Genomic DNA, 13,387 nt, shown 5'->3' with positions numbered 1-13,387 from the left:
TTGCTCCGGCTGAATGACTGCTTCTGCACTGCACAGCCTCCAGTGTCTCCAAGCACTGTGCTGCTCCTTAAGTCTGTTATTTTTTACCAGACAAAGGAAGAATCACAATTGCTCCCATGAATTTAAGCTGAGAAACACTGTCATCCAATACCTTTTTCTCTGGAAAGTGAAGGCTTTGCAGAAGGCTGTGTAAATGTTATGCTGCAGATTTATAAACCTCTTTTAATCCCCACGCTGGTTCGAGCAAACATATTTGTAAAAGAAATGCAGAGGGCAGTTTGCTGTAGGCTGCCCCTAATAATGCATTCCCCAAAATCCAGTTTAATTCTGTGGATCTTTTTACTGGTTTGATTTCCTGATGTCTCCAAGCTCAGAAGTTAACACTGGCTTAAATAAATCTGCTGCACTTTTTCAGTACGCTGAGGATGAAGATGTAAAAAGAAGTTCACAAAAACTGTATCACAAATCCCAAACCAGAGAATCACTTTTCACCCCCCTGCAATCTCAACCAGCAGCTGCATCTGTTACCATAGCACCTCAGCAGGGCTGTAGATTAATAACCTGCAAAATTAAGACAATTAAACTCATTGCATTGAGTTTCAAAGTACTTTTAATTCTGAATTAATTTTTTCTAATTTGGAAAGTTCTCTCCTGGGTGCCTCCTCTCTCCCACAACAGCCACTCTTCCCCCTACCCTTGGGAGAGAAGTTTTGCTGCTGTGATGAAAATTAAGCTCAGGCAAGGCTCCTACTAAGTTGGTTTTGACAACTGAGCTCATTAAGAGGTTTCTCACTACACCAGGTAATGTGCTGCACAATTTATGGCCTGCTAACTGATTCTTTCCAAAGGCTGGTTCTTCAGTAACAGCACTGCTGTAATTGAGGATCTGCTGGAGGGCTGTCACACCCCAGGAGAGAGGATTTTGTCATGTTCATTATTCATTCATGCCAATTCCAGCCACAGCACTAGTTACAATGACACAAATCTGTAAGACTTCCATGACTGCCCAACCTGTGCCTGAAGAACTATTTCCTAAACTGGTTTCCAGATGAAGGAGGGAAGAAAAATAAACACAAAATGTCTTGGTTTTAAGAGCACCAGTTTTGGTACAGCTCAGGAAGAAAAGGCCAGGGCTGGGATCCCATGTCACATGGAACTTGCTGCTGACTGTAACACACCCAATCACACAGGCAATGCCCACAGCAGATACCTGTGTTACCAGGAAGGCCTTCAGACAGAGATGCTGGTTGCATCCATGATGTTGTCAGGTGTTTAGATCAACTCTTGTGTTTTGATCAAGCAACCAAGCCAGAAACTGGCAAAACCAGCAGAGAAACCCCCAGCCTTTTCCACAGCATCACCTCTGGTACACTCAACAAGCCCACTCATACCTTGTTGAACATCATCAGCAACAACACAGACCTTTGATTCAATGTCCTTCTCCCCTGCTGTTCTTCACAGCACCTCAGGGCACAGAGCTGAGCCCAAGTGGCTGCTCACTGCCACCTGAAATGCCATCCTGCTCTCCTGTCCCTAGTTTGGTTCCCTGCTGTCCAGCACCCTCTTTGCTCCCTCTCCCAGAGGTGTGTGTCCCTGCACAGCAGCTCCTGTGCTCACCCAAGCACATGGCAAGCCTGTCCAATAGGCAGAACACCATTTGTTCCTCCAAATGAGTGAAATCAGGGAAGAGACAAGCACTATGCCCAGTGCAGATGAGATGGTGAAACCACGTGGCCAAGGCAGAAGGGAAGGAGGTGGAAGGAGGAGGTGGAAGGAGGAGGTGGAAGATGACAGCAACTATTGGGCTGTCTCACCTATTTCATGTCATTTGCACTCCTAGGGATGATCACAGTAAAAACTAGGTTTTAGCTGTAATGAATAAATGATAAGGATTGGGGTTATTTTGCTGTTTATGGTCAAGGAGACTTTTGGATTCCAGCCTATGAAGAAGTCGGATGTTTTCCAGTATCATGTCAGAAATAATTAGGAAAAATAGCAACAAGAAAAGGCCAGTTGGTGTAACACAGGCAGGGGAGAGGTCCCATGAGAAATTTAAGCAACCTCACATGCATAAAAAGACAGAATTAATTAGCTAAACAAATGTTGAGGAAGAATACAGAAACCACATGAGAGGTACCACTTATTATGCCAGGGGAAAAGAAAATAAGATCAAAATCCACTTGCAAAATAAAGGTGGCATTTTCATTTGTTTTCATTCATTCCTGAAGTGCAGAATGGTGAAAGGTAAAATTTGCAAGATCTTTGTTATGCCTTAGAGACCTACATATTATAGGTAGGGACAGTTTAATGCATATTGCTTTATTTTTCTCTTCCAATGGTGTTGGTGCTCGACTCCTGCAGGTAATTGATCAGATAAACTGATTTATCTAACCTGTGCCTAGACTCCTCTCAGCTAGCAGTGGGCATTAATCCTTAATTTATATCAATCCACCTTGCACTACTCTTTCTGTAATTTCCCTTGTCTTTTATTCTAACCTGCTAAAGCATTTGAAGACAGAGTTTCTGTGAAAGATATGAAATAAAGACTCCTTTTTCTGCATTTTTATCTTAAAGCAATGAAGGAATGGTGGGAATTAAATCAATAGCCACTGTGAAACATAAAACAAAGTTATTGAGAAAGGTTACCTGATTAATCTATTCTTTCTTCTCTCATAATCTAATATCAGCTACAAAACCAGACCTGAAACAGCCAGGAAATTATTTCAAATTGTTTTACAAGCAAATCTTCACTAGAATGACCAATCTACTGTATGAAACACCCTATAGCAAGCAATTTCTGTGCACTTAAGACTTCAAAAGTGGAGTCACCATTACACTGCAATCAGAGAAGGAATCTGATGTTTGTGGAAGTGAACAGATATTAAATTCAAGATAATTCAGATGAGCATCAGGGCATCAGCAAGGCTCTGCTCAGTCAAAACACAGGGTTTGAAGCCTCAGGATGTATTTCTGAAATGGAAATGTGCCAGTGCTCCATCCAAAGTGAAGCAGCAGCTCCTACCCAGGCTGCTGGGTGGTACCAGCTGTGGTGTTTTGTATGTGGTAAGTCTGGTAAGAAAATCTGCCCCTAGGAGGTAGATTCCATCACACATAACTCCAGCTACTTAATGTACAGCTACTTGTCTTGGGTGGTTCTCTGTGCTCCTCTGTAGTCAGCAGAGAGCCAGACACTCCAGATACCTTCTACACCTGCTACAGGGTGGGATTAATTCTTTTCTGATGTTGTCTTTTTTCCACTGATGACAGAGGGAACTTAGATGAGGAAGTATCTCTGCTGCCAGAGCCAACACCTTGATAATACTTTTTTCATTCCCTTGATGTTGGCTGCTCTGATTTGTTCTTTCTCTTCTCCACTTCAGAACTTTCCTTCACTCATTTGCCTGGGACTTGCAAGGGAGGGAGGGGAGTCAGATGGATTCACTGCTCAGGAATCTATCACATACTTCCTTTCATGGATGCTCTTTTATTGATCAAAATGGACAAGCTTGTTCCATCACTTAAACAGAGGTAGCTGTTCAGAGCAGTATGAGAACAATAAGCTGGAAATACAATACATACCATGTGTCATAAAAGTTTATACTTCCTGGTAAAAAATGTTGGAATTGACACAGATCAAGACTACTACAGCTGATGTTTTTTGAGCAGCAGGAACTTTTTTTACACCAAAGTCTGTTAGAAGATTGGTAAAGACACTTTCTCATTAGAGTGACTGCATTGGTTTTTCAAGGCACACACATTCTTTATCAGCAGTGCATTACAATCAAATGACAAGTTTTTTTATAGTGAAGCTCTAACTAGAGAGACTAGAAGATTGTATTTGGCCAACAGGGATATTCCTCTGTTTAATTTGATTTCATTCTTCAACAAAAGGATCATAAACCACTTTTCACAGAGCACAGCCCACCTCACCTTCTCCACCATGCACACAGGAGCACTGACCTACACTGGATTCCTCACTGAGACTTGTCATCCCCTCTTCCTGCTTGCTAGAGAGACTAATCAACTTCTTTATTCTTTCATAAACACCTTTCCTGGGTCATAAAGTTTACTCTTGTTTTCAGCTGTGTGACAGTAATGCTTTCATTACATAAACAGCACCAGAAAAAAACCCTGGCAGTTACAAAGTCTCCTATTATGCACTTAATTCTATGGGTTGTTTCCATGCACAGATCTTAAAGGAACCACCTTCCAAAAGACTTCCACTTAATATGATGGAGAACTTAAATTGAGTTGGTGCCAACAGACTGGCATAAGGCTGTGTGAGAGGTGAAGAGCTGCTGTGCTGTGCTGCAGCTGGATGGACTCAGTGGCATCTCCTCAGGTATGTCAGAGAGACACAACCCTGATGATGGAACAGAAAGATCACTGTAGACCTGACTGTACTTCCCATTACAGCTTGACTTGCTAAACCATTCTCCAGACACATAAAACACTAATCCATAAAGAACTAGGCAGAGAAGACCTCAAACATCCCACACACTTCCTTTAGTAGTTCACACAGTGAGAGCATCTATTTTTGTCTTTGAGACCCTGAACTTCAAAGTTGTCAAGACACTATGGGGAGATTTATATTTACCCAACTTTGGGCATTTGACTCACTAAGAGCACTTAGATGGTGGTTCCACAGCACCATGAGTTGATCTAACACTTGACTCCTAGCAAAAGGGACAAGTCTCATCCCTACCCACAGACTCCTCTCTACTGCCAGCTATGCAGCTACTTCTGCTATGTCTGATACTCACTTGGCTGTGAACCTGTTAGCTCACAAATCAAGTGGGAACTAATTTTCCCTGGGCTAAGGAAGAAGAGAAGAAAAGAAGGAACTGGCAAGACTGAGGAAGGAGGAAAGGAGGGAAGAGAAGACAGGAAGATCTCTCTGTGTCAGTGAATATTTATATTTATTATAGATTGGAAGCCTCACTTTAAATGCACAAGGTCAAAGAACTATATTCAAAAAAAATCCCCAAATATTTTACTCAGTCCTTCATTCATGGGGTATGTAACACTAATAAGAACAAAATGTCTTGCATAATATTATACTAAGTAAAATAAATTATAAACAACTTTTCAATTATTTACATTTTTATTGCCCATAAAACCTTCTTTTACTTTCACTTGCCTTCACTTTGGGTGGTGCTTTCCCAATATACCTGTCCCCCTCCTCCTCTTCACCTGAAATAACCTTCAAACACTGAGCCTTAAAAATATCTCCAGTTATTCATCCTACTTCTACCCATGACTTTGATGAATATTCTCCTGCATGCTACAAGGAATAACACAGATCTCCCAGACCTACCACAGACAAACCACACTCAAAAGCCTTCCCAAAAAGGGATCACAAAGATGTTGCTATATTTTGAAAGGAATGTAAATACCTAAAGAAGAGCCAAGGTTGAGCTCATGCAAGCATCAGTGTCAACCTATAGTGATCATCTTCACATAAATCTCCCTGTTTCTGAAATGTGCAGTTAGATCACACCCCAAAACCTAGTGCACATTTATGACTGAAAAGACAGTGGTAGTTTTTTTCAGTTTTAATCATTTTAAAGGTGCTACACAAGACAAGGATGATTGCTAATTTGTTCCATTGTTATCATTTTTACATCAGCATTAATTATCTGCCTTTTCCCTGCACTGCACTCAAGACTTCTTCCATTTATTTGTGCAGGAACATCAAAGATAGCCTCAAGAGATCTACAGAATTTCAATGCTTTTCTTCTCTATGTAAACAAGCTGCTCTAATTAGTTTAATATGTGATACAGAATCCATCAGCAATCAGCATCTTTCATGAAAATCTGCTGCAAAAGAGCTGCAAAATCTAGTGGCAAGAAAATAACCAGAGAATATTGAAATGCTACCTCATACATCTCAACATAGGGTAGGAACACAGGCACTGACAAGGAAATTTATCAGCTAAAAACAGAAGAGGATTGCTTTGTTTCTCCAACTTCTGCTATAGCTGCTTTTCAGCACTTAATTTGAAACCTAATTATTGTTGATGGAGATTGGGAAGCCAGCATATTAAGGCACCTAAAATTAGCATCCCTTCAGAAGTCTGAAGAAATAGCATTGCCTTTTCTCTTGGTGTGCAGGGCTCCATGTTTTAAGCTCCCTCACGTTTCCAAATTCCACTTCTGTCAGAAGCAATGTCTCCTCACCTAAAATGACTACAACCATCCCTCTGAACAAGTCAAGGACCAGGCTGGTCCAGCTGGGCACTAGATTTATATCTAAGCATGGCTTAGACACATCAGCAAGAAAATTAACTGTATGTTAGTGTGAAGAAAACAAAAAACTAAGACTCAGCAATGGATGAATTCAGGTCTCAGACCTGCTATAGACAATTTTAAGTCATACTGAGGTTTGCACTAACTCACACGTCCTGAGGGGTCACTGCTTCTCTTCTGAGACCTCTCTGTCCTTTCTGCTCCTGTATCTCCTTCCATTCTCCTCCAGCCTTTGCCACAGCTCTGCTGCTGTCAGGGTGACTCCCAGCACCCTGCTGAGAGCTCCTGCAGGCAGCACTGCCAGACTGGAACTGTTCAAAGCCCTGACAGTTACAGGGTGCCCTCTCACCTCCCCATCACTCCTGCAGGCAGTGCAGTTTCAGCATGCTCATTTTCAGCTTTGTGAGCAGCACAGCTTGATGAGGCTGGCGTTGGAAAGACGTGTGAGAGGAAACTGTGAGGCAGTGCTTGCTTCATCCATCAGGTTAGCTAAAACTACACCCATGCTGTCTCATCAACATTGCACATTAAGGAGTGCTTCATTTCTGGGTGCCAGCTCTTGTCACCTCCACGTTTCTCTGAGGAGAAACCTTTTACAGCAGTCCCTCAGCACCACTTGCTGCTCTCAGCTCTGCTCTGCTGCCATGAATGCCCTCCTCACCCAGCCTTCCCCAGCTCTGCATGCCACTTGGCATCTCATTTTCTCCTTGGAAATACTCTGTGCTGTAAGGTGAGGGTGTGGCAAACAAGCAAAGCCACTTCACCACAATCAATTCCATTTGATTTGGGCAATATTGTGTTTTCCACCCATGCAGCTGGACTAAGTGCACCTTTGGAATGAAACAACTTACAGCTAAACTCTGTTCTTTGATCCATGACTTGCTTTGCAGGGGGCAAGAGAGACAAAAAGGGACAGCAACACATTATTCTTCCATTTCTGCTGTTTGCCAGCTAGAAACATCCCAAATCAGTGCAAATCTTTACTCAAAGGGAAATTGTGTTCTGCTAGTGTTGAGTCCTGCACAGCAGAGCCAAGAACAAATGTTAAGAGCTGAAGTGAGATCATGCTCTTCAGTGAGGCAGAGCCTGCTCCTGCAAGCAGCAGTTCCTTTGAATTAAGGCTTACACCTTGGTCAGCACATTGAACTCCCTGGGATGCCAAGAATGAGGTCAAAGAGGTGCAACATTATTAATGTTGTGTTTTAAGAACAAACCATTGTCCATTCTGCCTGACTGTGCTTTCATTCCTTCCCCCAACCCCGTGCTCACATTTATTGAGTGCTGAAGGTTTGCTGTAGTAGTTCTGCTCATCATTCCAGACTTCATATTGCACTTAGCATTTCATCAGCCATCAATAAATCTGGACTTACAGAGGGTAGGCCACCAGGAAACAAAACTTCAAGCTAAGAAGAAATAGATTGACAGAGAAAAGGTCAATTGAAAATATTTTGCTCTTTAGTGTAATTGAAGCTACATTCATTTCCAATTTAACAAAATAAAAAAATGAAGTATTGAGTCATTACAAGGGCCAGACAATTGTCAGAGCTACACAGGGTTAAACTCAAATTCTCCTGCATAACTGCTCAAAGGAAGAGCAGTTAAACCAGAAGGAATTGAGTAAACAAAACATTTTTTTTACACCTTATGTATTTTTCAGCCATTTTACTGTCTGCTAAGGGCAGAAGTGACAGAAAACTAAGAGGCAGATTAGAGGAAAACTGAAAGATGAAGCAATCTTAAAATGCTATGCCTGTTAACAAAGTAGCAGGAAGGCTGTGGAAGACAAAGGTATTTTTACCTGCCCACCACTGAATCTGCAACTTGGAACCTGCTGTTCATCCTGGTCTCTGATGTAAAAATAAGGAGCAATAGTTCTTCAAAACAAATAAGCTGTTTCATCAGAAGCAAAAGGAACAAATTAATCTGCCTGCTGCAGATTTGAGTCTCAGAGATCATGTCCCATTTGGATTCTCTAGTGTTTAGTAAGATGTAAGCTGATGTTGCAGCCTTCACCACCATGGGGGAACTCATTCCTGCCTCTCTCCTCCACCTACCTGTGAACTGTCATGAAACCTGAAGGCACTGTACACCTTTGAAGTCTCTAGCTCCCTGCTGCATTCACCTGAAATTGGTCAACATGTTCAAAAAAATGGAAGGAGGAACAGAGAAAGACACAGATAAACACTATGGCTTTATAAATCTCATTCCTTTGGGTAACCTAGCTAGAAACAAGAGCTAAAAGCAGGGGAATACTTGCAAAAACATCACTGAAACTTAAAGGCAATGCAAAAAAGTGATGTTATGAAAGAAGTTTGCCTATAAATAGTGAGAACAAGACAGCATATGCAAAGAAGAAAACAGAAAAACACAACAGACTACTTGTAAATAAAGTAGTTAGTAAAAAAAGCAACATAAATCCATCATTTCCTCCTCTGAGCTTAAGATCATTCTTCATTTACACCAGTCTTTATTATATTAATCATATTTCATGATACTTGGGTACCATCAGTCTACTGTAAAGTAAAAATTGGACATGCTGTTATTCAACCAAGACACTGCTATTTTTTGCCAAGAGCAAGGAAAGTGCAAGACATACTTGGGTACCATCAGTCTACTGTAAAGTAAAAATTGGACATGCTGTTATTCAACCAAGACACTATTTTTTGCCAAGAGCAAGGAATGTGCAAGACTTTCCAGAAATCCAGTCCCACACATCTTCCTTCACCCAGATGTCCCAGACTTGCAGCAGGAAAGTAAGTCAGTAAAAAGAAAGCAGGCTGCTTCTGTAAGGATTGAAACTATCCCTTTCTTTGTGCAAATGGAATCACTGGCCAGTTTATGCTTCTCTGAAACTTTGCAGAAATGGTGAAATAAATGAGTAACATTTTTAGGCAGATGAAGCAGTTTTAAGTCAACTGGAAGTCCCTGCTTTTGGTGTTTGTAAGACAACCTGATGCAAAAACCAAAACAAATGAAAGCAAAAAAGGCTGTTACTTACCATTTGTCTTCTGTTCTCTACCAGGTGGATGCCAACAATCCCTAGGAAAGATCCAAAGCCAAGCTAAGGCAAAGAACAAAACCAACAGAAACACATGAGGTCAGTGTATTTGTTCACAATCCCAGTGCCTTCCAGTGATAGCTGAGCTGATGTGTCATACAGGTGGGCTGACTGGGGGGTGTAAGGGGAAAGGGTGGAAATTACTCCTGGACATAAATCACATCATGTAAGGGGAATGATCAGAAGTGCAGTTCTTTGATATTTCAGAATAAAATTTGTGGTAAACAGAAGCCTGTATAGATATAACACTTCTAGAACCTGGCTACTGTTACCATAGTCACACAGTTTCCCATAAAGAAAAAATTAAATGAAGAATTAAAAGAAAAGAACACTAAAATTTAGCCCATACCTCACTACTGTGGAAAACTGCAATGCTTTAGGCAACTGGACACAAACTTTTCCTCAAAAAATGGATGGTTTCCTGCCACACAAGTGACACAAGTTCAAACCCTCAGTGTTGTTTGATTTTAATGACTAAACATTATCACACATTCCCCCCAAAAAGTCCTTGCTAAAATGCCAAAAGGGCCAGCACAGTTAGTTTCAACATGGGACATGCAGTACCAACAGCCAGAGGAGAGTGAGGAGGAAGGGATGCTGAAGTAAGCTGCTCTGCAGGCTGTTTCTACCAGCCTGGCAGGAAAAGCCCCCTGTTTATGATGCACCCATGAAGGTTTGGAGAGGTAGAAATTCCTTGGATTAGTGGTTAACACATGGTAGAGCAGCAACAGGTGAGACCAGAGTTTGCTCAGACATTCCCAGGGTCAAGATTCCTCCTGGGCTCCTATGGGTTTGGAGAACAGAGATCTCCTGGGTGCCACACACTTGAGAGGTAGCTGGCCACAGACTCAGAAGCAGCCACACAACAGTGCAGGAGTCAACAGGCTCTCTCCATAAAGCTCCCTTCTAGCCTTGCCTGGCCACACCTTGCTCTCTGGTCACCTCACTCTCCATCCTCTGGCACTTCTACACAGCCCTCTTCACTAGGGTTGCCACTCCTCCCTGCCTAGACACACCTCCAACCCACCCCATGGACAGGGCAGGACAGTTCTTGTAAAGATTCCAAGCCCCTTTCTGGAATGAGGCCCCTGAATCTGGTTCAGAGCCTCTTCTCCAAGCACAAGTTAAGTTTTTAAGGACTCTGTGTCCCAGCCAAGGGCATGAGCAATGCCTGTGAACTCCTTGCTTTTATGCACAACTGCTCACAGAAGGAAGCAAATCTTCTGCAGGCACTCTACTTGCTCAGTATCACAACTGGAATCCATCACTCCCTCTCTAAAAAGCAAATGTAGGGAAAGGAAATTTGCTCCAGAGTGCTTTGGGAAGATTTATGTGAAAGGGAGGCACAAGGGCTAAAAGCAGAGACTCTGAGAGAGTGCACAAGTGCATCCATGCTGACAGCTGAATAAGAAAGACTTGGAACCCTGAGCAAGGACACTCTGTTCAGGGGACAGCAACTTTGGAAATGAAGATGACTACATCAAAAGGATACCTGGTTCCAAGCCCCATTTTTCATCCCAAGGGGAACAATCCCTATAGCCCCATTTAGGGCTGGTGCAGGGAACACAGGGTGGAGTAATGGAACCCAGGTGAAATAAAAATGAGCAAATATGGAACAACAGTAATTAAATCAGGAGCATAAACCTGGATAGAGACCATGATGGAAGTCACAGCATTGCCAAGACTGGTTTAGGGCCATAGGCAATGCTTTTTTTTTTGTCTGATTTTGGCTGTTTGGGCTGGGAACTCTGAGATCCCAGTCCCAGTATGGTGACTGGGACAACTGGACCCTGTAGACTCCTGGTTGAAAGCTTATGAAAAGACTAAATGAAACTAAAGCAAGCAGTAGTCATAGAGAAGTGACATTAAACATTAAATATAAACCATATACTGCCTTAAACACATTTGTAGGTGTTTGCAAGGTAGAGAGTCATCCTGCATGTTTTTTAAGACCAAACCACCTTACTTGAGGTCAGTGGAGATTTAGATTTCAACTACTAGCCTGAAGTTAATACTGTACTACTGAATTCTACTATAACTAGACCTTATTTTTAATTGTAATTAACACTGTCTGTCCTCATCATCTGTCTTTTCGTTGAGCCCAAGGGTGAAATGTGTAGTGCCAAATTCACTCCCTTAGCTTTAGGGATGTACAAGTTTGATGTCGGTGCTCTGTTGGCTTTCTAGGCTCCCTCTACTGTCAGCAGAAAAGAGAAGCACCTCTGACAATGAGGCAGAAACCAGCAGTGCTGTCACACACCTCTGACTAGGCTTCTGGAAAGATATCATGCAAGATTTGTATAGGACCTTAATTCTCTGCTAAATGTTTGGGATATTTAATGTATTGATGAAGTTTACACTAACAATTGTCCATGGCTCTTTCTCAACTACTTCAATAATCTACCACAAAAAGAAATCTGAATTTTATGAAAATTATTCAGCTCAAACAATCTTATGAAGGGGGAAATGGTTAATAAAAAGTTTTGTTTCCAAAGTGTTCCAACAAATTCTATCTATTCTATCTGCTTATTAATTTATCCAAGATTTTAAAACCTCATATTTTAGTAGATGATATTTCTCAGCTCTGGGAATAGACATTGTGCTATTCCTAAAAGAAACTAAATGCTGAAATAGCCTGTTCTGTGCACATGGTTTTATTACTTATTACACTTCTTAAAGACAACAATTTAAAACTGAAACTTCTTTTGGAAGAATGAATGCAGATGATGCAGTCTCCTAAAAGAGTTTAATTCAATTTATGGAAAAAGAAGAGACCTTTATCAGTGTTAATCTATTTTAGCTTGATGAAAGGAAAATTCATTCATTTAAGGTTTTATTCTTGGAACTACTTTTTATTCTATTTTTAAAACACCACTCCTTATAGATCATTATCCCCTCATTTTCTTTCCAAAAGACCTGTTCTCAGCATGACACTAAGATGTAAGAGGACTTGCTTAGGAGGAACAGTTCTGACACAGAAATTATTAATGGCAATGCCAAAGGTATGCACAGTATTAAAAGAGATATATCCCTCTCCTCTGGGCTTTTCATTCCCCAGAGAACAAGAAATAATGGTACCTTACAACATATTTGGGTAGTGGTGGAACCACAGAGCTAAGCAGATAACTCTAACATGGGGTTCTCTCTTTGCCTTGCACCCTCTGCCTCCTCTTGGCTGGCTTGGGGACACCAAATGAGCCAGATGGGTCTTTCTCTATTTGCTGCCTCTATAAAACTCAGCTCAAGTATTTAAAAAGAAAAATTTTGATTCCAGGGGTTTCCACACTTTTGGATATGACTGATCCCTTCTTTGAAGGCAAGAAAGGGCCATGGAGAAGCTTCCACAGGACTTGCCCTACGATGGACCCAGCAGAATTCCTGGCACACAGACAAGAGAGTGGAAGGTCTCTTTCTGCTGTCAAAGTAGTAAACCTCTAAAAGGTCATTTAAATCTATCCCATGCCTTCTGCCCAGTCACCTACACAGCCACATTTAACAGAGATCAGTGGGAAGTCAAGCCCAGGTTCTCACCTAGCTCCCCAAGCTCAGCACACTGCTGTGCAGTGCAACCTTGACCCCCCTCTTGCCCCCTAAGAGCCTCCTTTTGGGGCACTCCAGAAAAACAAGATCCTCTTCTGAAATATCTCAAACAGGTTTCTTTACTCACAACAATGCCAGGGTAGTAGCCTCCCACAGTAACATTTTCTGTCCTTGTGGTAGCTGCCAGGCCTATGGTCAGGATGAAAACAGACACCACCAGCAGAGAGACTGTGAACCAAAGAGAAGTCTTCTTCCTTTTGGCAAACTGTCCTGTAGGGAGTGGGGAAAAAGGGAAAAAAAGAGAGAGCTCTGCATCACAATCAGGGTAGAACAGATACAAAATTACAGGAGGTTTTCTTTTGTGAATATTTTGTTTTGTTAACTCGTTGTAGACAACACAGGGGATTAAAAAGCAGAGTTAGCTAGAGCTCAGCACAGTTTAATGCACACACATTGGGTACAGGCATGAGATGAGTCTTTATTAAGCTGAACTGAAAGTCTGTGCCAATGATAATTATGTCTTGTCTTCAGTAATGTTTA

The 13,387-nt window shown here is 41.7% G+C and overlaps 1 protein-coding gene across 1 annotated transcript in view; it reads right to left on the bottom strand.

The window, feature by feature from the left end:
• Positions 1 to 13,117, bottom strand: part of TMEM255B (transmembrane protein 255B) — a gene marked incomplete at its 5' end in the record, with an annotated part of 49,692 nt that extends 36,575 nt beyond the window's left edge. Inside the window, 2 exons of the mRNA XM_008943019.1 lie at positions 9,248 to 9,310; positions 12,975 to 13,117. Of these exons, the coding sequence (XP_008941267.1) occupies positions 9,248 to 9,310; positions 12,975 to 13,117 (206 nt within the window). The remainder of the gene's footprint in view (positions 1 to 9,247; positions 9,311 to 12,974) is intronic.
• Positions 13,118 to 13,387: the final 270 nt, after the last annotated feature.

Source organism: Merops nubicus, unplaced genomic scaffold (assembly GCF_000691845.1).
Source record: "Merops nubicus isolate BGI_N331 unplaced genomic scaffold, ASM69184v1 scaffold14046, whole genome shotgun sequence".
Lineage (NCBI taxonomy): Eukaryota > Metazoa > Chordata > Aves > Coraciiformes > Meropidae > Merops > Merops nubicus.
Note: the sequence above shows the minus strand (reverse complement) of the source record. Positions and strands in the feature narration are given on the sequence as shown.